Source organism: Heloderma suspectum, chromosome 2 (assembly GCF_057233095.1).
Source record: "Heloderma suspectum isolate Gila_16-S chromosome 2, 16-S_ref, whole genome shotgun sequence".
In the NCBI taxonomy this organism is placed as follows: domain Eukaryota; kingdom Metazoa; phylum Chordata; class Lepidosauria; order Squamata; family Helodermatidae; genus Heloderma; species Heloderma suspectum.
Genome location: NC_139459.1, coordinates 172012974 through 172034920, shown reverse-complemented (window position 1 = coordinate 172034920; position 21947 = coordinate 172012974). Strand labels below are relative to the sequence as shown.

The 21947-nt window shown below is 49.7% G+C and overlaps 1 protein-coding gene across 1 annotated transcript in view; it reads right to left on the bottom strand.

Moving 5' to 3' along the window:
* Positions 1–1285: 1285 nt before the first annotated feature.
* Positions 1286–21947, bottom strand: part of ABCD1 (ATP binding cassette subfamily D member 1) — a 30702-nt gene continuing 10040 nt past the window's right edge. The window contains exons 2-10 of the mRNA XM_084836051.1: positions 21290–21470; positions 17894–18036; positions 15724–15892; positions 11301–11395; positions 10106–10251; positions 9257–9402; positions 8929–9013; positions 8389–8514; positions 1286–6060 (exon numbers count right to left, since the gene is read on the bottom strand). Of these exons, the coding sequence (XP_084692177.1) occupies positions 5856–6060; positions 8389–8514; positions 8929–9013; positions 9257–9402; positions 10106–10251; positions 11301–11395; positions 15724–15892; positions 17894–18036; positions 21290–21470 (1296 nt within the window). The 3' untranslated portion in view covers positions 1286–5855. The remainder of the gene's footprint in view (positions 6061–8388; positions 8515–8928; positions 9014–9256; positions 9403–10105; positions 10252–11300; positions 11396–15723; positions 15893–17893; positions 18037–21289; positions 21471–21947) is intronic.

Genomic DNA, 21947 nt, shown 5'->3' with positions numbered 1-21947 from the left:
TATTTACTCAGAAGTTCCATTGTGTTTAGCGGGGCTTAGTCCTAGGCAAGTGCAGTTAGGATTGCATTCGCAATGTCCTGTCCTTGAATTTTCAAGTTGTGCTAAAGGAATAAAAAGTAACAACACACTTCCTTTTACTTCTGGAGCTATTTTGAAAAATATGCAAGCTGTATTTCGCTGACTTGATCTTCAAGAAGTAAACCTGCTCCTGTCTGCCAGTATTCTGGGTAACAAATGCAAAATCACCAAGATGGGCTGATAAGCCCAGGGCGCTTCTTTAATGAAATGTATTGCATGAATTAAATCTAGAGTAAACAATAATGTCTTTTAATTAAAATATAGCACAACACTATTAGCAGAGGCTACCTAAACAATGTCACTGGAACATTACCTTGCTCTTCTTAGATTTTTGCTACCTCCCTTTGACTTAGAATGGGCGACTTCCAATTGTATGCCTTCAGCCTACACTAACAAAATGTTACTCTTTGAATTTCTAGCTGAACCTTAAAGATCCACCATCTCCCTCAAAATGTGTTCACACCCAGCACCCTCTCCTGAGCCTTCTCATCTCCTGCAGCCGCTGACAGATTCCCTCATGGCCAGTGGCAGAGGTTGTACACGCTGGGCATGGCCAGTGCCCAGAGGCCTGTGGAGGGCCTAAAGGGCTGTCAGCTGCAGGGCCATTTTCACTTCGTGTTGGCTTCCCAGGAAGGTTGGAAGCGGTGCAAGCCTCTTGCTTGTGCTGTTCTGACCTTCTCACTGAAAATCCAGTGAGAAGCTGAGGACAACCTACTCCCAGCTCCTGGGGGTGGGGGAAGGGGCAGGATGTCCCCAGGTTGAGCTGTGAGAATGCTGCACTGTGGGGATGGAGGAGCAAACGGTCTCATTTCCCACTGGGTGACTGGGACAAGGTGAATAGGACTAGATAAGTCTTCTCCAACCTGGATCATCCAGATGTTGTGGCCTACAATTCCAACCATCCCTGACCATCGGCCATGCTGGCTGCAAATGATGGGAGTTGTAGGCAAAAACGTCTGGAGGGGCATAGGTTTGAGAAGGCTGGGCTAAGGGAAAGAAAGGAGTCAATAAATGCCGGGATAAAAGGGGACTGTGTTAAGGTACTCCATTCTGTTACGCCCATCTCTTATGTCTTAAAGCAGCCCTCTGATGGGCCAAATACTGCAGCCAACCCTGACCCCCTCTCTCTCATTTCTGATTACTACTGTGCTTGGCAGAAGTAGCTATGTACCCATCACTTGAATTCAGAATCACATAGGCAGCTGTTTGTGATCTATAATATTTTATTGTCATCATCTGAATAAACCTGGCTTTTGCCAGCGTAAAAGGCACTGTGAGGACAGGAGAAAGGGGTGGGCTGGGGTGGCAGTTCTGCACGTACAAAACAGCAGAGAAAGAAAGCCTTTGTTGCATAGTTTGTAAAATTCTGACATCAGAGCCAGCAGATGGGAACAGCATTATACCACTGTGAGAGTCTTAAATTTTGACACACACTCAACCTCCATGGCACACTCTTTGGCTTTTCTCCCCCTTAAGCAATACAATTGCAGTTTGCTCGTTGGGGTTTTCATACAGTGGATGGTAGGCTGAAAAGATGGCCAAAAAAGGATTTAAAAATGTGTTTTGAAAATATCTTACGAAACACACACTCTGCAATTAAATAAATTAGCAAATTATACAATAAAGTAGAGAAGACAAAAACGTTGAACCCTCTTCTTCCAAGGATATCTGTGTCTAGAACTCACTTGAGAAGTCCTGTCTGCTCTCATGTGTTTATAGAGTTTCAGAGCTGTTCCAGAATGGGCAATGCAAAGATTTCACTCTAGCAGGACCTGGGCCTAGGTCTGTGCATAGCTGCAAATGGCTTGACTTAACTTGTTTGGCTGGAGTGGCTAAGCTGGATCAGGAACGAAACAGGCTCTGAAGCAGGGGAGGACACAAGCTGCCATAACTTCGCTGGCAATGACAGCTAATGCAAGAAGTGCTTGCAGGAGTGGGGAGTGGGGGAGAAATCAGCAGCCTGAACTATCAGATCCTCTGTTCAAAGCCTGCAAGAAAAAAGGAGCAGCAACGATATGATTTTCTCTCTGTTTTTGAGAAACCTACGGCCAGATCTACACCTGCAGCTGTACTACTTCAAACTGCAGGTGGGGAAGACACTGTTTTTGAATGTTCATACATACACACTCTCCCTCCAAGGAGAACACTAGCACAGCAGGGAGAAAAAATCTGGCTCAAACTCTCCCTGTCTCTGCTGTGCTGTGCTTGTTTGTTTTTTAAAGGTTCAGGGAGATTTCATCTTGTCCTTGATTTATGGACAAGATATGGGGGGGGGGGTATTTTAAAAATGCAAGAGCTCCCTGCAACCTGTAGTAGAACTTCTGTCCACTCAAGACGCTAGCCCAACTCAAAGATGCAGGACTAGGGTGACGTGGGAGGGGCCGGAATGATCCCCCAGAGCCCAAACTGGCTGAAGACTTGGCCCCTGTGCTTCTTAAAATGTCCATGAGTTTGACTCAGTGATTGCTGACATGAAGAAACCAAAGCTGCAACTGAACAGGCTGCTGGTGCCCAGTCCTGGCTGCAGTGTTCCTTATGGTGTTGCCTCTGTATGTCTGTGGATACACAGGAGCATCACAACTGCTGGGACCGGGGCACCAGTGGTCCCCGAAAGCAACAGGGAAAGGGGCAGGAGCAATTGGCAGAGGCTTGCTTGGACAGATCCAGCAGCTCCCAATGTGGCCCCTGGCTGCAGACCAAGAAGCAGGGCCCTACAATGTGCTAATAACCTCAAGATTTCACACACTCCACAGTGCATCAGCTAGTTTAAGGTTAACGCTGGTGCCTCGTGCCTCGATTCTTGCCAAAACTGGACTCGCTGGCAGAAGCACCGTCAAGAACCTCTGCCGGCTCAAAGATCTGAACGTGCCTTGGCTACCATAATCTCCCTGTGAATGTGACAGGACTGGGCAGCGAGTGTCTTTGCACCCACATATGCACTGCATGCATCCGCTTCCCTTGCCGACATCTTAACTCCTCCAGAAGCAACACGCCATTTCAGGGGCTATGTATCTATCCCAATTAAGGATGGCTCACCAGTTGGCAAGGGAGGGTGCCAGATCTAATGGGGAGTGCCAAGCAGATCAGGCCCACACAACTTGTTAGCCTCCAAGATGAACGCAGCTCACCAGCCATGCATGGTGACCTCTCATCAGGTGATTGATAAACACTCCTGGTTTTGCCTGCCTACCTGGGACTGCAAAAAAGCAGGTGTTGTCAAGCCAAGCCAGGCTGCAGGGCCGACGCCAGGTCTGAAAGGGCCCCTGGCAAGAGGCTCCTTGATGGGCCCTCCAACCAGGGGCTTACCTGGCATCAGTGGCTGAGTCTGGGATGCCACCCAGGGATGTTAAGTTCCCACAATGCCCTGGAGTGCCCTAAGCCAGGCACTCTGGAACACTGTGGGAAATTTCATGCGGTGGCCAGCTTCCCAGATTCAGCTGCTGCCACGACATAAATCCACAAATGGGAGGGCAAAGCAGGCATCAACCCATGGGTGTTGGGTGAGGACACCAGCCCTGCCTGGTTGTCAAACACCAGGGCTTGGTGTGACGCAGAAGCGCAGGCCAGTGCAAAAAGTTTCAGTAAAGGGGAGAAATGGGATAGCAGCTGGCTTGTTTCTGCTAAGCAACCAGGCTTCTTCTCCGTCTCCGTAAAATATGGGTGGCACCAGAATGAAGCATGCTCAGAAATGGCAGCAGGAGCAGGAAGGGGAGGTAAATCAGAGGAAGGAAATGCCCAGGCAAAACTGCAGAGGAGAGAGGAGAGCCAGAGGGATGCAGAACAAAAGTCCTTTGCGGGATATGAGTCAACACCTGAACCCAGCTGTAAAAGCTGGCAGCTCAGGATTTAAAAAAATTCTCCGTGATGGCTGTAGCTAATGCTTATTGAAAAGTACACATGAGCACACGTTACTGCTAGCTTGCTGGTCTGTAACTTCACACAGAAAACACAACTGGCAGCGAGTCTTTAAACAACAACAACAGAAAACACCTTCATGAGTAATTACAAGACGGCTCAGGTTTTTTGAAAATAGAAGCCTCTGTGCGCAGACCAGCATTGGCATAACTGCAGCAGAGGGCAACCATCCATTCTAGGTCTTACAAAAGGTAACCCAGCTGATCTTTTCCCTGCACAGAGGATCACATCAACACAGCAGCAAGAAGTAAAGAGATGCACGGTGTACCGGAGACCTGGGTTTCCATGCTCCTTCTAATGTGGAGGCAAGCTGCAAAGCTGAACCAACACAGCATCGTTAGCTGAGGCCTCGTGGTTTGCATACAAAATTAAGTCTATATACCCTGCTTTAGACAAGGGGTTGAACTGAATGGGAAAAAACGACTCCTGGAGCCTTCTTGCACCCCCTTTATATTTCAACGAAAACAAGCCTTGAAGGGTGAGGTGTGTTTAAATCAAGTCAACAGGTTCCAATAGAAAATGTTGTAAGAAAACACCACAGGGCATTGTGCTGTGGCCTTCTTTTTGCACCTCTCCAATACCAGGTTTGGCAAGGGACGCTGACATCACTGGGACTGCAAGCTCCCCCCATTTAAGGGGCATTTCCCCCCAAAAGTGAAGATGTTTGGTATTAGGAGACATGTGGAGAAGGCCTTAGGAAGGGCTTTATAATCCACGTGCAGCCCTGTGGCCATACAAGGGGGTCTCGAGTTAGTCTTGAACAGGGGTATTCAAATCTTCCTACCTCAGCGAACCTTTTTCTCCTTGGTTTATCTGCGGAGGAACAGCTGTGTGTCAGCTCTGGGATCCCTGTATGGTGCAGAGGATTCTGGGATGTACTGTAGGGCACATTCTCTGTTTGTACAGGGCACCAGGCAGATCTATGACCCATGGCACCAGCAGAGGGTACTCAGAATGAGCCCCAAATTCCAACACAGCTGTGGAAGAGCAGTCCGTGATGGTCATGTCTTTTAGACAGTCTGCCCTGCCTAGGCCATCTTCTCACTGAGGAACTCTTTGTAAGCCTCTGAGGAAGGCCAGGGTTTCACGAAACACAGCTGAAAACAACTGGCCTAGAATGGGAAGTCCTTAACTTGCTGCTCCTGCTGTCATTTCGCCCAAGTGCCACCTAGAGTAGGAGGCAGGTGTTCCTCAAATTGGTCTCCAGGGGCCCAGGGTTCTGGTGCTGCACAGTGCAACCAACTGCGGCCACCCAAAAACTGTGGCAAAAAGAGGCAACAAGGGGAGAGAGTTGTAAAAGCTAAATTCATGGCTTTGGTTCATATCCAACGTTGTGCGGCTTTTTTGTGAAGAACGGTGGTATTTGGCCCAGCTGAAGCTCCTGGGCCTGTGAAGTGACGGTGGCAGTGGTGGTGGGTACCCCTGCTGGGAACTCATGCCAACATATCAGTGGATACAGAGGACAGAAACTGGCAGTGGGCAAAACAATTCACAGCAGTGAGGAACTTTGGAGCTCCTAACTTGGGATATTCAGGCACTGTGTGTATGGGAAGTCAACCTTCCATATGGAAGGGCAGACTTCAGAGACGCTGGACAGGACAGGGCACGACCCCATCCTCCCTCCACCCAGCCCTAAACTGAGGCAGGTGAGTCAGGGAAGGTTACTAAGTGCACAATAAATGGGTGCCAGAAATCCATCCTGCCCCAGCAAGGAGAAACAGAACGGCTCCTTCATTAGCCTGGACGACAGCTGGGGTCCTCCTGAGAGGAGAGGGGAGCAGCCGGGATCCCTCTGTCGAGTGCTAGGCCCAGCCGGGGCAGGAGCAGGGAGGGGATGTCAAAGAGCGCCCGGCGCCCGGTCATCAGACCCTGCCCACTGCAGAGGCCGTGTCTTCACCCAAGATCTGGCAAAGTTCGCTGAGACGCTGTTGCATTTCGGGGACCCCAGCCAGCTGCTGCTCCAGGCGCTGCTTCTCCTCCCGCAGGGAGAGACGGGCAGCTGGGTCCAGCTTCTCAAACCGCCAGCCACCCTCCCCATCGAACTGGAGGAGGTGGGTGTGGTACTTCCTGCAAACAAGAGAAGAGGCCGCTGAGATGGCGTCCCAGGGCGATGCTTCGCTCCTGGGCCTGCCACGTCCCACCTGCTGATCTCAAGCTTGGCATCCACATCCCGCCCTGCTGCCCCACACTCCTCCGGGTGCGGCGAGTGCCCTGTGCGTGGGTGGGCTTGGCATCCCTGCCTGTTGCCGGGGAAGGATCTTTCCACTGAGCTGTCTCTGGGGGAGTCAGGAACAAAGCGGCTCTCAGTCTCCAGGGATGAGACCGTGATGCCCCCGCCCACGCAGCTTCCTGCTGGGGACGTGACTCCCTGCTTGGGAGAGCGGCCAGGAACCGGAGGGGGAGATGGAAACAGGGAGAGAAGGCAGAAGGAGAGGAAGTCTTTGGGGGCTGAGGGGAGAGAGGAAGGAGGAGGCCTGGAAGGTGGGCAGGCCCGAGTACTGCCAGATTCCGTGAGGAACCAGTCTTCACAGCGTGCACTGGAAGGAAGATTTCAGCAAGTGCATCCCCTCCTGCCATAAAGCTTCCTTCAGTTAGACTAGAATCAGGGGACTATTCTAGGAGGAGGTCCCAGAGCAGCCCCTTTGCCATTCCCTGCTCCAGCAAAGGGGAACCAGCTAGGCGATCCACTCTATAGCATCCTCTACTGGTCAATGAGAAAATGGCAGGTTCTGCCTCCTGGCTCACAACGGACACCTCCCCTCCCTCACCTGACTGGGTGGGCTTGTAGGTGTGACGAGGTGGGAACCAGGGAAAGGGGGCTCCTGTCTAGTGCTCAGCCAGCTCCCCATTCCAACTCCAATTCCCAGTCGCCTGCAGGGGAGGGAAAAGAAGTGGTAGCCCACAGCAGGCCTGTAGCCAGGGCTGAACTGGGGGGGCTGGCCCACTTAAATTTTCTCTGCCCCCTGCTACATTTTTTTTTACAAGCAAATAATTGAAACACAGTTTACAATTTTGTCTTTAAAAGGCCTGTAAACCAGATGAATTGCCCCCCCGCCCCCATTTTAGGCTGGCTACAGGCCTGGCTAGGGGTGACAGAGAAATCTGCCACGGAATCAAATGAGTTCAGATTCCTAGGAATCCGACCTCCAGATTCCGCAGTGGCCTGGCTCTTCCCAAGTTGCATGGATTCCATGGACTTCTGGACTTTTTTTTTTTTTTTACTTTCTGGAATGTTATGCAAATTTAGTTGAAGAAAAATGTGTAAAATAAAAAAAACACCAGTTGAAAATGTGCTTTCCCCCCATGAACTAAAGCATAAAAATTTGCATTGGGTGGGGGTTTGCACATGGGGGGGATTTGCGTGTATTTACAAGTGAAAGCAAATTCAGGAAACTGGGAAACATCCATTTCCGTCAACGAGCGGACGATGGAACGAAAAGCACCTGACAATCTGCGAAACGCAGATGGAACAGATTTTACAGAAACCATACGTCCCTAGGTCTGGCCAACTGGGGCTCCTGACTGGCAAATCAGGCACCCAGAAACCATTTCTTAGAGGCACCCAGAAACCACTCATGGAGGAACATACAACTGGATCTCCAAGGAGGCTCTCTGCAAGAATACAACCAGCCTTCCCTGCCCTCTCAAAAGTTCTGCATGTGGACCAGTGGTGTGGCCCATTCCACAAAGGGATATCGAGCAAGAGAAGAAAAACATAAAGTGAGACTGTGTCTGTGGCACCCAGCTAATTCCAGTGAGCTGTGGTGTCAGGGTGTTGTAGATGAGAAGGTCCTTGACCAGGCCCAGGGAGTGGTCTGAGAGTACCCGATGTGGCGGAGTCACTGGAGTGACGTGGGTGGAGGACCTGATCCATAACCTAGATGGAAGATTGCCACTGGAAGCCCTGTGTAGTGGAGCCGGGGCTCACAGGGTCAATGCGCTGGGACGTTTTGATTAGCAGGGACCCTGATGTCACCTGCCACTTCCCTGTTCCCTCTGAGCTTAGCTGCAATCCTCACAGTAGCTGGGGGGAAGGGAGCAAATGACATTTCTCAGCAAGAATATATAGTTGTGAGCTACCCCTGGTGTAATGCACAGTATTTTAGGGTGGCCTGGTCTTGAATGACAGTCAAGACCCATTCGCTTTACCAAACACCTGCTCCTGATGGAGATGAAAACAGCTAGACCTGGTTTGTTGAAATGGATGAACACAGCAGCCTGCCTTTTTGGCCTCTCCTTGGGGGCGTGGCTGTGGGAACTGTCATGATGGGCACCTGCAAAACTCACCCCACTTGGAGCCCCATGTAAGAGTGGGAGAAACTCAATAGAAAGAGACCGTCCTTGAGCAAGGGCCCGTGGACAGGGACAGAAGGTCCAAAGGAGCACGGGACATACCATAGCGAAGGTCGGTGGGTAATCGAGAGCAGTGCTATCCCAGCATCCTTTGCTGCTTGGAAGATCTTGCCTTCTACATCGATGCTGACAGCGCTGGTGCATTCATCCAGGAGAGCATACTTTGGCCTACGGAGATGAGGAAGGGCTCGAATTAGAGACCCCAAGTGGCTGTTCGGCCACTCCAATGTGTACACAGCACACTTTATCCCACCCCTATGCTTTGTTGCCTCACATCCTTCGCCCCACTCCCCCACTCCTGACCCAGTCAGTAGCTCTTTCAGCTTTCAGCTGTGATCCTGATAACATCGCCCCACCCACATCCTTTTTGGTTGCCTCTGGTGTGACTCCCCACCTTTCCCCCAGGCCTGACCTTGGTTCAGCTGCCTTTCTACTGGGAAGGGGGACAGATGGGAAGTACCAACCCACCCCAGAAAGGCCCTGAGTCCCCACACTGTAATTCGTGGCTGAGCTGATGGGAGGAGGAGCAAATGGCCAAGACAAAGACGATCACGTCTCTTACAGCATTTTCCAGGCACTAACCTGTGATAGAACATCCGGGCCATCCCCATTCGCTGCTTCTCGCCACCTGAAAGCACATCCTTCCAATCGCTGATGGCTTCCCAGCCTGGCCCCGCCCACAAATAGAAAGACAAGAGGTTTCATTGGTCACTCAGTTGGGCTGATGCATCAGACCCTCCCATGTCCCCTCTTCGCCCATTCACTTCCTGCTTCATCAAACCAGACTTGATAAATGGCCTCAGCCAGCTCTCCTCCACTATTTAAAGGTTTCTGAGAACATGCAGAGAGCTGGCTTTCCTTCTTTCCTCCCCCACCCCACGCATGCCCAGCCTCGCCTGGCTACACCGACCTCCTTCCCGTTGCACAATGTAGTTGAGGTTGACAATGCCCAGGATCCGCTCCAGATCAGCATCTGTCTGCCCTTTCTGTGCCATGTCCTCTGCCGTGTCTGGGTAGATCACCTGGTCCCGCAGGGTCCCCACAGACATGTAGGGCCTACAGAGAGATACCAAGCAGACAAGTCATAACACTACTTGGAGTTTACAGAGCCAACCTGAGAGGTCCCAAAACACTTCCACATGCCGCCTCTCAGTCATGCTTTCAAAACGGCCCTTTAACGCAGGCCACGGTTGCGCTCTCCACATCACAGATGGGGTATGTCTGTGTGCTGAGGCTGAGAGAACTGTGGCTTGCCTAAGGCTGCTGCATAAACCAATGACCCATGGTGCAGCAGTTAAGAGTGTTGGACTGGGGCTCGGGAGATCCAGGTTCTAGTCCCCCCTCAGCCATGAAGCTCACTGGGTGACTTTGGGCCAGTCACCGGCTCTCAGGGTTGCTGTGAGGATAAAATGGAGAGGAGAAGGACTATGTAAGCTGCCTTTGGTTCCTTGCAAGACAACAAAAAAGCGGGATATAAGAGTAATAATAAATAAATTAAATTAAGAAATGGTGGAGGCGAGATTTGAGCCAGCAGTTTCCTGGCACTCAGTTCAGTCTCTTCGCCAGCATGCTACATCTGTTCTCTTGTTCTTTCTCTCAGATGTAAAATATCCATATCCCTCCTGATCCTAACCCACTCCTCACACAGTGCTGGGAAAAGGATCCAGGATTCTTGAGCCCCCAAACCTCTCTTTTTGCTCCGTTATACCATGTTCCCTTCCCTAGCCTGCAAACACCTAAATACTGGTGCCCATTGTACCTCTGTGGTATGTAGAACATACGATGGGGGGGCGGTTTGTAGAGGATGCCTTCATACGTCGGCCAGAGCCCCCCCAAGATGCGGAACAGTGAGCTCTTGCCACAGCCATTCGGGCCAGTGATCAGCAGGTGCATGCCCTCGTCCACCTACAAGGGGGCAGCAGAGAGCACGAATATGAAGGACTGGACTAGTCCTCTTTGGCGTCATTGACAGCTCCAGTGCCCTCCCTTTCTCAGAGCTCTTGTCCCCACTCCGCCACCCCCAAATGCCCAAGAACATAGGATAGGGCCTTGTAACCATGACTCGCCAGCCCCTTTAGTCAACCTGCCAACTTGACTTTATCCATTTGGGGCCTCAACAGCAATCTTGGAGCCACATCAGCTCTCCCTCTCCAATCCTGTACTCCTGCTGTATTTCCAGCTTTTTGTAAGCTCTTGCAGAAAGATAAAGACAGCAGCAATCAAGGCCTTATCAGCCCGCCCCCCGCCCTCCTGCCTGACCTTGCAACAGGCAGAGTCAGCACTGGCAGGAACTCTCAGTCCCAGCTTTGCTGCCATAGTTCTCCTGCCCTCTGAATTCCAACCGACAAAGTGCTTGCCAGGCTGACGCAACACTCTCCCTGCCTTCTTTCCCCCTCCCCATGAATCTGAAAAAGGACCCTAGCCCTAGAAATGGTTTTCAGTGTGATGAGACATTGTGTCAGCGCTCTGCCTGAGGATACATGAAACAACAATGAAGAAAAAAGAGCATGTGCAGAGTGCATCCACTTTGCCAACAGGAGTGCCAACAACAATGAAGAAAAAAGAGCATGTGCAAAGTGCATCCACTTTGCCAACAGGATTGACTGGAAAAAAAAAAAAAGAGGGCCCAACCTGCTCCTGTGCCTTTAACAGCAACTTAATCAACAGAAATCTGAGGGGGTGGAATTATTATTAATTATTATTAATTTTATTTCTGGTTGTGGAGATCAGCATTATCACCTGCTCATTCCTGAATATCAGGTCCCTGTTAACAGCACACCTACACAGGACAGTTCAAAAGTTGGCAACTTTACTCAATGAGAGTAACCTTTAACATTTTTGCAGCTGTAGAGAAGTGCACTTCTCACTTTCAGCACTGCTTAGATATTGCTACCCCAGTTGAGGTCTCCCTGTTGCCCAGCAGTCCTGATCTACCCCGTCAGCTGACCACTTACTTGGATGTTGAGGCTGGTGACCACCACGTCTCCGGTGGGAGTGATGATGGGGATGTTTTCACAAATAATTCCATTATCAACATCAACCACACGTCCTGTAAGTAAGAAAGGAGGGGATGGAGGGATCAGGAGGAAGAGACCGGGTATCAAATCCTCAGTGAAAGGCAGTGCTTGAACCCTTGCAAGGGAGTTCTCTCTCTCTCTCTCTCTCTCTCTCTCTCTCTCAATGAGAAGGGGGCAGCACCCCTCTCTCAATCCTTCTTTCCCTCTGACAGCCTCAATTTTGGGTGCTTTCAGTTTCTAGTGCTACCAGTCAAAAGGCTTCGTGCAGCTATTCTGTCTTCTCTTCCTTAATGGATTTTTTTCTTTTAAGTAAAAAAAATCCAGAAGAAGCGGTGGGGAAATACAGGAGGGCTACGAACTGAAGACAACAGCATCTGAACCCCCCCCCCCCACACACACACACATGGTAAAATTCTATGAATTAGGGAATGCGGTTGCACAATAAAAGCCTCATCTGGAAGCACCCTCAGACACCATGCCAAACCATGGATAAAGAAACTTAGCCATGGTTTGGCATGATGTTTGAACTGGGCTGAACACACAGCTACCCAGGTCTAACACAACAAGGCATAACAAGTGTTGCCCAATATATGGGAAAGCCAGATGGCCAAAGTGAGGGAGTGAAGAGAGATCGTAGGTGTTGTCTCCCCCTGGAGGGAGGCTCTGCATCTCTGCTAAACATTTTCCATCTCATGCCTCCCAAGGAAGCAGGGTTAGTGCCAGGCCCATAGCTAGATCATCGGATTTGTGGGCACTGGCTGTGGCTCTTCAGTGAGATTCGTGAGGGAAATGCAGCTGCACATACTTGCGTGTGCTCCCTCCTTTTGCAAGAGTGTCAACATGACTTTCTGTGATATGTTCCAGGGAAGAGGCAGGGCATTCAGAAGAGGTTCCAGGACTGAGCTCTAGCCAACAGTCAGAAGCCCAGCGGGGCCAGGCAGAGTGCCTGGATGGAAAGGAGGGCTCCTTTACCATAAAGCTCAATGCAGGAGGCAGAATTTTGGAAGGTGCAGCTTGGCCTGCAGGGCGAGGAAAGTTGCACCTGCCAAAATCCCTCCTTCTGCTTGGCCGTTTAAGGTACAAGAGCCTTGCAGTTCCCCATCAAATCGGCTCAACCTCTCTGAACCAACTATTAGGACTAGGTTTCCAGTCACCTTAGGAGGGGTGTGGAACCTCTTTCAGCCCGAGGGAAGCATTAAATTTCAGAGCAGCTTTTCCAGAGGTCGCTTTTCAGAGAAGCTTGTCGGGCAGAGTCAAAGGTAAAACAGGGAGGGGCCAAAGGCAAATGGGGTGGGGCCAAATACCCCAAACACCAGCCTGTTGCAGCTTCAAGCTCTTACTGCCAATAATTAAACCCTAGGAGAGGTATTTCAACTGTTCAGAATGGGGGGAAAGCTGGACAAAAGCTGGGAAGCCACCAAACAATCGGTGGTTGGGGGGAAGAGGGCATGGCCATTTGGGGAGGGCCAGATTTGAAACCCAGGCCTGAGGATCCCCACTCCTGCTGTACAACCTTCCTCGGTCATTTCAGCATAACAACAGGGGTGGGGATTTGGGGCCAGGTCAGTGGGGGGGTCCGCTGATATCAGTTTCATGGGACAAAGCAATAATAATGGTGTCAGCTGCAGTCCTTCGCCAGCAGGAGTGCAAAATCCAGGCCTAAAGACTGCTTGTAACTTAGGAACACGTAACTGAAGAGCTCTGCTGGATCAGACCAAAGGGCCACCTCGTCCAGCTTCCTGCTTCCCGCAGGAGAGCCAACCAGATGCCTCGTACACTGGACATGAGCACAATCCAGTATTCTCCTGTTGTGGCTCGCCAGCAACTGTCATTGTGAAACCTACTGCCTCTGATATTGGAGGTAAAGTTTAGGAATCAGGACTAGTAGCCATTGATAGCTTTATCAGTCATGCCTTTGCCCAGTCCCCTTTTACGGACATCGAAACTGGTGGCCATCACCACACGTTAAGGAAGTGAACTCCAGCTATGTGCTGTGCAAAGAAGTACTTTGTTTTGTCTATTTCGAGTCCCCCACCAAGCTTCGCTGGATGGCCCTGGGTTTGAGTATTACAGAGGGGGAGACAAACCTTCTCTCTGTCCACTTCCTCCATACCATGCATAAGTTTACAAACCTCATTCACGTCCCCCTTTACTTGACCTTTTTTCTAAGCTTAAAAAGCCGCAAATGCTTCCTCACAGGAGATGCTCCAGCCCCCTGATCATTTTGCTTATCCTTTTCTGCACCTTTTCCAGGTCTACAATAGCTCCAAGTAACAAGTTAGTATGGGGAAGGAGCACCTCCATTCATTCCCTCTGCTGCTCCTCCTGCTGTAGGAAGCAGGACACAAGTTGCAGAGTCAAGGACCCAAATGGGAAGCATCATTACAGTAGCAGTCTTGCTCACAGTTCTGTGTATCCTACAATTCCACAGCTGTTCATAAAGCCATAGAATACAACATCAGCTATAGTATTCAGCTTCCTAAGAATCCCAGCTTTCATTTTAAAAGAAAGTGCAAGTTTCTAGCTCTTGTGGCTATGAACATATACTTGAAAGTGTTTCAGGATGATGCCAGCTGAAATCTCAGAAGCCAGAGGTGTAGCTGAATAAGATTTCCTGCTTTGGCGGGGGGGGGGGGGGTTGTGTGCCTTGTATAGCTCCTTGTTCCTCCCCAAGATGAGCACAAACAGGACCAATTAGGCAAAATAATAAATGCTGCAGAACAGATTATGCAACATATATCCTGCAAAGGTGCTTCATCTGCATCATGTGTACAGGGGCACAGAACTGAGCTTAATTTGGAACAGAATTTATTTATTTTTAATGCTCAGAATTTCACACAGCCCTAGCCCTGTTGAACCTTACAGATTCTTCCTCTGTTTTTAGCTTTGTCAGCTACCCTGAGTCATTTTTTAGGTGAGGGTGGAAAGACCAGATATAAACCTAATACATCACACGCACACACAAAACTGAGTGACAGGCAGAGAGTTTGGCCAGGGAAGCAACTGTCAATGGAGAGCAAGAAGGAGGTATAATGCCTACTCCCATGGCGTGATGGATTGCAGGGTGAACAGGTGAAGGGAGGGATGTCAAATGTGTGGGGGAAGATGAAAGGAGGTAAAGTTGCTTTGGGGCAACTTTGGAAAAGAAGCTGAAGAGAGGCCAGAAAGAGAAAAAGGAGAGACACATGACATTGGAAAGAGGAGTAAGGGTGAAGGCAGAGCAGCAGAAACTAAACGACTGAAAGGGACTTTCAACATCACATCATCCAAAGGGGTTTGGGGTTCTTTTTGCACTTTTGTTTGCCCATGGTTCATAGTGGTTAATCAATCATGCCAAATGTTTTAATCCATAATAAAGAAATGTTGTTCAAGCATCCATTAGACTACATTATAGCTTGATTGCTGGTCTGCCTGTCTTCAGCTGTAATTGTGCATTGCACAAGGAAGGGAGGGAAAGAAAGAGAGGAGAGGTCAAGCAGACTTGGGCTGATGGGACACGGGGCAGTTCCCACTTGCTGGCAGAGGGCCGAGTTCGCATGGAGGTGTCAGCCTGTACCTGAGCTGTGCCACTTCAGATTACAGCTGCCCACACGACTGAATACTCCTCCACACAAAAAACAATTTAAAAAAAAAGCACCCTTTGCATAGAAAACCAGATGTCAGGGAGAAACATTCTAGCTAGTCTTCATCCTGATATGCTACTTTTATTTGTGTGAACCATTTCGCTTATTGAAGGTTGTGGGTATATACAAAGCACAAAAAGCAAGTAAAGCAAAGCCTTGGGAAGCAACTCTCCCACACACCTTTCAAAGAAAAGGGAGGAGAGCAGCTAAACAGAACACATGCCAGATTTCTATCTGCAGGGAATTGTTTCTGTATTGAGAAATGTCATGGGAGCCCGCAGCTGCAGTCTGTAGTGGTACAGCACCAACACAGGTTAACTACCTCACTGAGACCTAGGTCCAAGTCACCAATGGAACATTCAGGACTGGGGTCTGACCAATCAGGGTTCTAGGCCAGGCTGGCTAGGCACCAATCAAAGGCTAGAGGAATAGGGAAAACTGGGAAGCTTCTACTCTACTGCTGTTTCACAGGGCCCTGTATGTAGGCCATACAGCTGCCTCCAGATTTCTCTAGCCTAGTCCTATGCATGCAGAAGAAAGTGCCACTGGGTTTAATGGGACTTACTCCTGAGTCAGTGTGCACAGGATTGCAGCCTTGGTTTGATCGTGCAAGGGCCAACATCTGCATGCAACACATCTCTTTATCTAGCAGGCCACATCTAGCAGTTACCAAGCCAGCAGCCGGGGTGAGGCGTGCCTCATCAGCCAGATACACTCCAGAGGCTGGAGTGCCTTACCTTGTATCTGGAGTGGTCCCTCCACACGCACACCATGCCTCATCACAGTCCCAGCATGAGCCTGCCCCTCCTCGAGCTCTCCAGGCCGCCGGAAGTTGCAACATTTCACATCCTTAAACACTTGGAACATCTCATATACGCGAGCGGTGTACCCTGCCAGCTCAGTCACCTGAAGTAGGAAGGAGCAAAGAAATGACTGCTGGAAGGGAAACTCAGAGATCATCTAATCCAGCCTTTTTGCCCTGAAATGGGGGTCTTCTGTGCCATTTTCACAGACGTGCAACTTTGCACGAGATCTGGTACTCGGCCCAGAACTTGACACCTAGTGTAAATGCAATTACCTTTTTAAAATCATGTTTCTATTCCTTATGCTATTGGAAACATGTCTGGAAACACACAGCTTAGTATCATGGGTTATAATCAAATTTACAATCAGGACTAGAGAGCCCCAGAACAGAAATGGATGTAACTGATATCACACTGAACTTACGGATCTGTTTCCATGGGTGTAAAGGAATTGCCCCAAAATATCTATTGGGGAATCTTATACTACCCAACCGGAGCAGGCCTGTCATTTATTTAAAATATATTATATTTACAAACTTTCAGCCAACCTCCATTCAGTAGCAATAAAACCTGAATAAACCAGCATCCTGAGAACCTCAGCTTTCTTTCTTTACTTGTTTTAAAATCAAGTTTCTAGCCCTTATGCCTGCAACAACAGACTTCTAAAATATATGGGCATTGCCTTGTGAAACCTCAGATACCAGACAGAGAGTACTAGAAGAACCTCCACCGATGGGGCTTCTACACACTCTGTAGCAACTTGCCCTTTGCCATGGCTAGCAGAGGCAGAATTATACTGCGCTTTATTTCGCATAACCTTTATGAGCCACAGAATTTGACTTTTCTTCGGGCAGAATTTTAATTTGTTTGGCACAGGAGTAATCACAATCCTGAAAGCACCTCCTTACATTCAGCTAAAATCCAAGCAAACCGCTAAAAACAACAACAACAAAGCAGGTGCTACAACTAGAAACTTACTGGCTTGACTCTAGGCTCCTGAAACCAGCCCAAACAGTCAAGTTTCATCATGCTCCTGACAGCCTTGTATATGCTTATGTGGAAGTCAGTCTTATTGAGTTCAGTGCAGCTTACTCCTAAGTGTGCAGAGAAGCACAGCCTCAAGGTGAACATACGGACAGAAGGAGCTGCCTTATACCAGGTCAGGCCTTTGGCTGAGTACTGCCTGTTCTAACTACTGAGGCTTTCCTGGGTCTCAGTCTTTCCCATCATCTGATCCTTTAAACTGAACCTGGGACCTTCTGTGTGCAAAGCATTTGCTTTATCACTGAGCTATCATCAGTGGAGGCTGGTGGCTCCGATGACAGTGGACCAGTGAATCCGCTTCGAGTTTCAGTCAGAACCAGGATAGCTCCTCTAGAGTTCTGACTGGTTCTGACTGAAACCCAGAGTGGATTCACTGCCCCACTGACATTGGAGCCACCAGCCTCCACTGCACAGAGCTATGGTTCCTTCCCCAAGGATGCAGCTTCAGCTAGTTTCCAAGGGATGTAAGTTCCTAAGGCAGAGCTCCCTGGCCTAGAGAGCTCCTTTGGGCAGCCATCTCTGCACATGGCACTTGGACAGCATTGTCAGGAGGGTGCTATCAGTCAAGGCATTTCTAAACACACGTCAGCGAGCTTCAAATTACTCAGGGAACAACAACAAAGCAGGTAAAACCAGGGTTAAAATCAGCAATGTGGATATTCCTTGAGGATGGAACACAGGAAAGATGGTCTCTTCTAGACACATATTATGCATGTTTACCCAAAAGTAAGTCCCAACAAGTTTAATGGGACTTACTCCCAGAGAGAGAAAGAGAGAGAAAAGGTGTAGGATGGCAGAACTGGGTGTGCTGGCTTCAGCTTTTTAGAGGCAGAGTCTAGGGCGTTGTGATGCCAGGCTGTTCTGCTCCTTAACTTTCCGGGGCTGAAACCCTGACCCGCGGGCGGGGGGGGGGGGGAGTGCCATGCATTGCAGAAATGTGCCACTTAGAACAGCATCTCAAGGGAAAGCAGAGAAGGCATGGTTTCGCCCCTTCCTTGCTTTGAGAATCAGACTGACCCAATGCCTCCAAGTCGACTCAAGCACTTAGCTGCATCCACACCTCTTTGTAGGAAGAGATGACCCGCTCCGCGGCATCCGCTGCTGCAGTCAACAGACTCCGGGCTGTGGTGAAGGCTTCGGTCCTCAAGCTCACCAGCTCTTTCTCCTCCATTTCCAGCGCAGCTTGCTTCACCGCCTCTGGGTCTGGTGGGGAACAAAGTTGTGGTGGGGGGTTAGCAGGAGCTAAATGGGTTAGGATCAGCAGGAGCTCCAAGAACAGCATCTCTGCACCCGATTCCCTCGCTCCACCTTTGATCTAGGGACTCATGTCTGCCTGGAAATCTCATTATCTTACCAGGAATCCCTTCCCTTTGCCTGCTGTGTGGGAGCTTGTCTTGCTGCAGAGCAGCCTTCACCAACCTGGTGTCCTCCAGATGCATTGGACTACAACTCCCAGTCCAACACATCTGGAAGAAGGCACAGGTTGGGGAAGGCAGCTGTAAAGGTTTTTGAAATAGCAGCATGAGAATGTTCATGAGACTGTGATGGGATGGCACTCTGCCACCCAGGTACTAATCAAATAAAGCCCCAGAGTTTGGCTTGAGGCTTGCTGCTCCCTGGTCAGCAACTAGTTTTTGACAGGGGCCCGATTTCAAACTGAGGAAGGGCTAAAAAGCAAGCCACTGATTCATCCCTGCACACACTAAACACCAGGCAAGAGGCTCCAAATCCCGCTTCTCCCAGCATCTGCACCCACTGGTGGAAATTCTCCCTGACGTACTTCAGCCATGCGCCAACAAAGGCCCCTCAGATGCCCTCTTGTGCCCTTGCAAAGAGCAACAGAAGCTCGCTCAGAGTGCTTACCTCGTACATCCCGCTTTCTCTGTTCTGACTTGTAAGGGGCAAACTCTGACAGAACCTCTGCTGCTGCTTACACTGGGGGTGTGGTGGGGTGGGAGAAGGTGTAGTTTAAAGTGCCATTTGCCTGTGTCTTGGCTCACATGGGAGAAAGCAGCCAAGATACATAATAAAGGGTCCCTTGGTATCAGGTGCCATGGCTGGGGTCCCTGTGACCTTATTGGGTTCCTGGGCCTTTCAGTTACCCGGCAGGGCATATTGCAGAGGCTAAGGGCACAATCCAATGCATGTTTAGACAGAAAAAAGAGTCTTACAACTCCCAGCATTCCCCAGCCAACTGTGCTGGCTGAGGAATTCTGGGAGTTATAGGGCTTTTTTCTGTCTAAATATGCATAGGATCACGGCCTTAAATTAACCCCTCTCTTCAGACTTATAAGAGGGGCAGAAAGAGTTCAGAAGCCCACAGTGCAAAGGAAGCCCTAAAGTAGCCTTCCCCAACCTGGATTCCTCCAGATGACAGCCAATCAGCACTGAAAGTTCTGAGACACCTTTGTATTTGATCATGAAAGATCCGTGTGGTTAGATTTAAACTCCGGAAGAGGAACTAGCTCTTTTGATTAACTAGCTCTGCTTCTAATGGGTCATCTCATCAGGATTTTGAGCCACAGGGGGGGGAAATCCCCCCCCCCAACACACACACACACAAACCTGGCATGTCAGGGAGAAGGGCTGTAGCCCAGGCAGAATTATCAAGCACCAAGAGATTATTAGTATTATTAGGCGAGGTTATCAAGGTGTCAACATCCTTCATGTTATTCTACTTATTACCATATGATACTAATAAAGCATATGTGAAAGAGGGAAGCCGACTGACTGTCAGCCAGTGTGCTATGGCTGACTAAATATATGATCATACACGCTGACTCGGTTTGCATGACAGAACAGTCCACTGTGGGTACCTGGCTTGCTTTGCCTTGTCGTGTTGTGCAAACCTAGGTGGCAGGGGTTGTTTGAGGGTTAGACAACCCTCAAATAACCCATGGCTTGTTTTAGGTTATTAACCCACAGTGGGATGTCGTGTCATGTGAACCAGTGTTGTATTTATATCTCATAAAGTTTATAACATACACCAGTCTTCTCCGACGTAATGCCTTCCAGATGTTTTGGACTACAACTCCCAGAATTCCTGATCATTGATTAGGCTGGCTGGAGCCAATGGGAGTTGAAGTCCAAAACATCTGAGGGGCACCAGGTTGGGGAAGGCTGACATTGTTTTAAACTCTTCTTTTGTTGTACATCACCCAAAGTGATGGGTGACCAGCCAGATGGGCGATTAATAAATTTAATAAATAAATAAATAAAATAAATCATAAACACTCCACCTTGCAGGGCACACTTTGCTGAGGTCCTTCCCACCCTCACCCTTTGTAACGGCACCAAACGGAGCTCTTTGAAGTGGGAACAAGGGATGCCTTTTGGCTCGGCTAAGGAGATAAAGGTGCACCTCCTCTTTGCCTCTTCCCAGCTCCGACCTCCTTCCAAAAGCAACGCGTGTACTCAAGGACACGGCTAGCAATTTCCGTGCCCAGGGCACGTTTCCAGTGCTGTGCATGCACACAGAGGTATTATGAATGGCTGTGGTGCTTTACAAGCAGATCTTGACATCTGGCAAAGACCCAGGTTTGGAAGCGTGCAACTGTGCAACGTGATGTGGAGAAGCAGCAGTCGGGCAGGGTGTGCGCTTAACCCTTCCCACACCTGGTGCTTCCCTTGCCTCTTTTCCTCACCCCACTAATCAAGCTGGGTTTCTGGGCATTTGTTTACAGTGTTCTTTGGAAAAAGCAGCTCGGCAGCAGAGGTGGGACGGGTGGGAACAGGGCTGCAAGAGAAAAACAGCAGGTTGGGGAAGAGTTAAGCACCTCCCCTACCCACCCCTTCGAAAGGCATCCTCCTCCTGTCACTGCACAGCTGGGTTTTGTCAAATGTTTCATTCAACCCTGATATGTCAGTGGCATTTCAAGTAATCACTGCTCAGTAACATGGACTGCTTGCTCCTGCTTACAGGTGTCCGAGAATAAACCCACCACCTGCTGCTGTCATACATCACTCCAGTTCTCTCTTTTCCCAGCTGCAGTTTTCTGTGGCTGAATATGCTTTACTGTGTTAGACTTGGACACACAGGGCCAATGGGGAGCTACGACAATGCCAGCCAGCCTGCCCTGCTGCCCTGACTAAGCCTCTGAGCAAGCTGACGTGTGGCATTTCATCCACCACTTTGAAAAACGTTCTTAATGATTCCATACTCACACACACACACAGACACACACACACACTTTAATGATACAATCCTATTATTATTATTATTATCATCATCATCATCATCGTTTCTACATGCCCCATAGCTGAAGCTCTCTGGGCTCTCAGGCTGCCTGGGGAATGCTTGGAGTTGTAGGACCTTTGTCTGTCTAAACATGCATAGGATTGCGCCCTAAAACCATTTCTGTAACTTCCATATATGAGGCCCATTTCGTTACCCAGGTTGTGCCCAGGAGAGGTGCCCCCGATGCTCCATTCTAATTCCAACACTGCCTGTACTCACCTGTCTCAGAGTAGCCAGTGGCGGTGATGATTGGCACTGCCACCATGACCAGCCCAGCAGCACTCCATACATACTTCATGAGGAACTGCTCCAGCATGACGTACCAGAGCCTTTCTAGGAGCAGCACGTTGATCTGGGAGGCCAGGTCGCGGTAACAGTGCCGTAGAAGGGACAGCTCCACCTAGAGGGGGGCACCAGAAGGAGGCATTAGGGTATGAGGTCTGCAGCTGCTGGGCGGAGGCCATGACCATGTGGCTCTAACTGCAGGGCATGGAAGCCCTGCTCCTTCACTTCCAAGCCCCACAGTTTCAATGTGCACAGGGGCCAATCGCATGTGGGCCAGTTGATCAGCACATGTGGGCCTATCGATGTTTGGGTGGGCCAGAAAGGAACCAGAGAGCAGCAGCACCTGAAGGTGGTGGTGGCGGCGACATCTGCAGACACTGACTGAAGGGAAAGAGTCACCTGGAGACCAGAGATATCTTCCCCGGTAGAGAACCTGGCGTGTCACGATCTGTGTGCAAGCCCAGAGAAGGATCGACCGTTCTGAAGTAGCCTCCTCCCACCCCACCCCCCTTACTAGCTCCACTGCCTTTAGTAGCAGGCTGACATACATAAATAAGGCAGGTCAAGCTTTGCTCCTCACTTTCTCTCCATG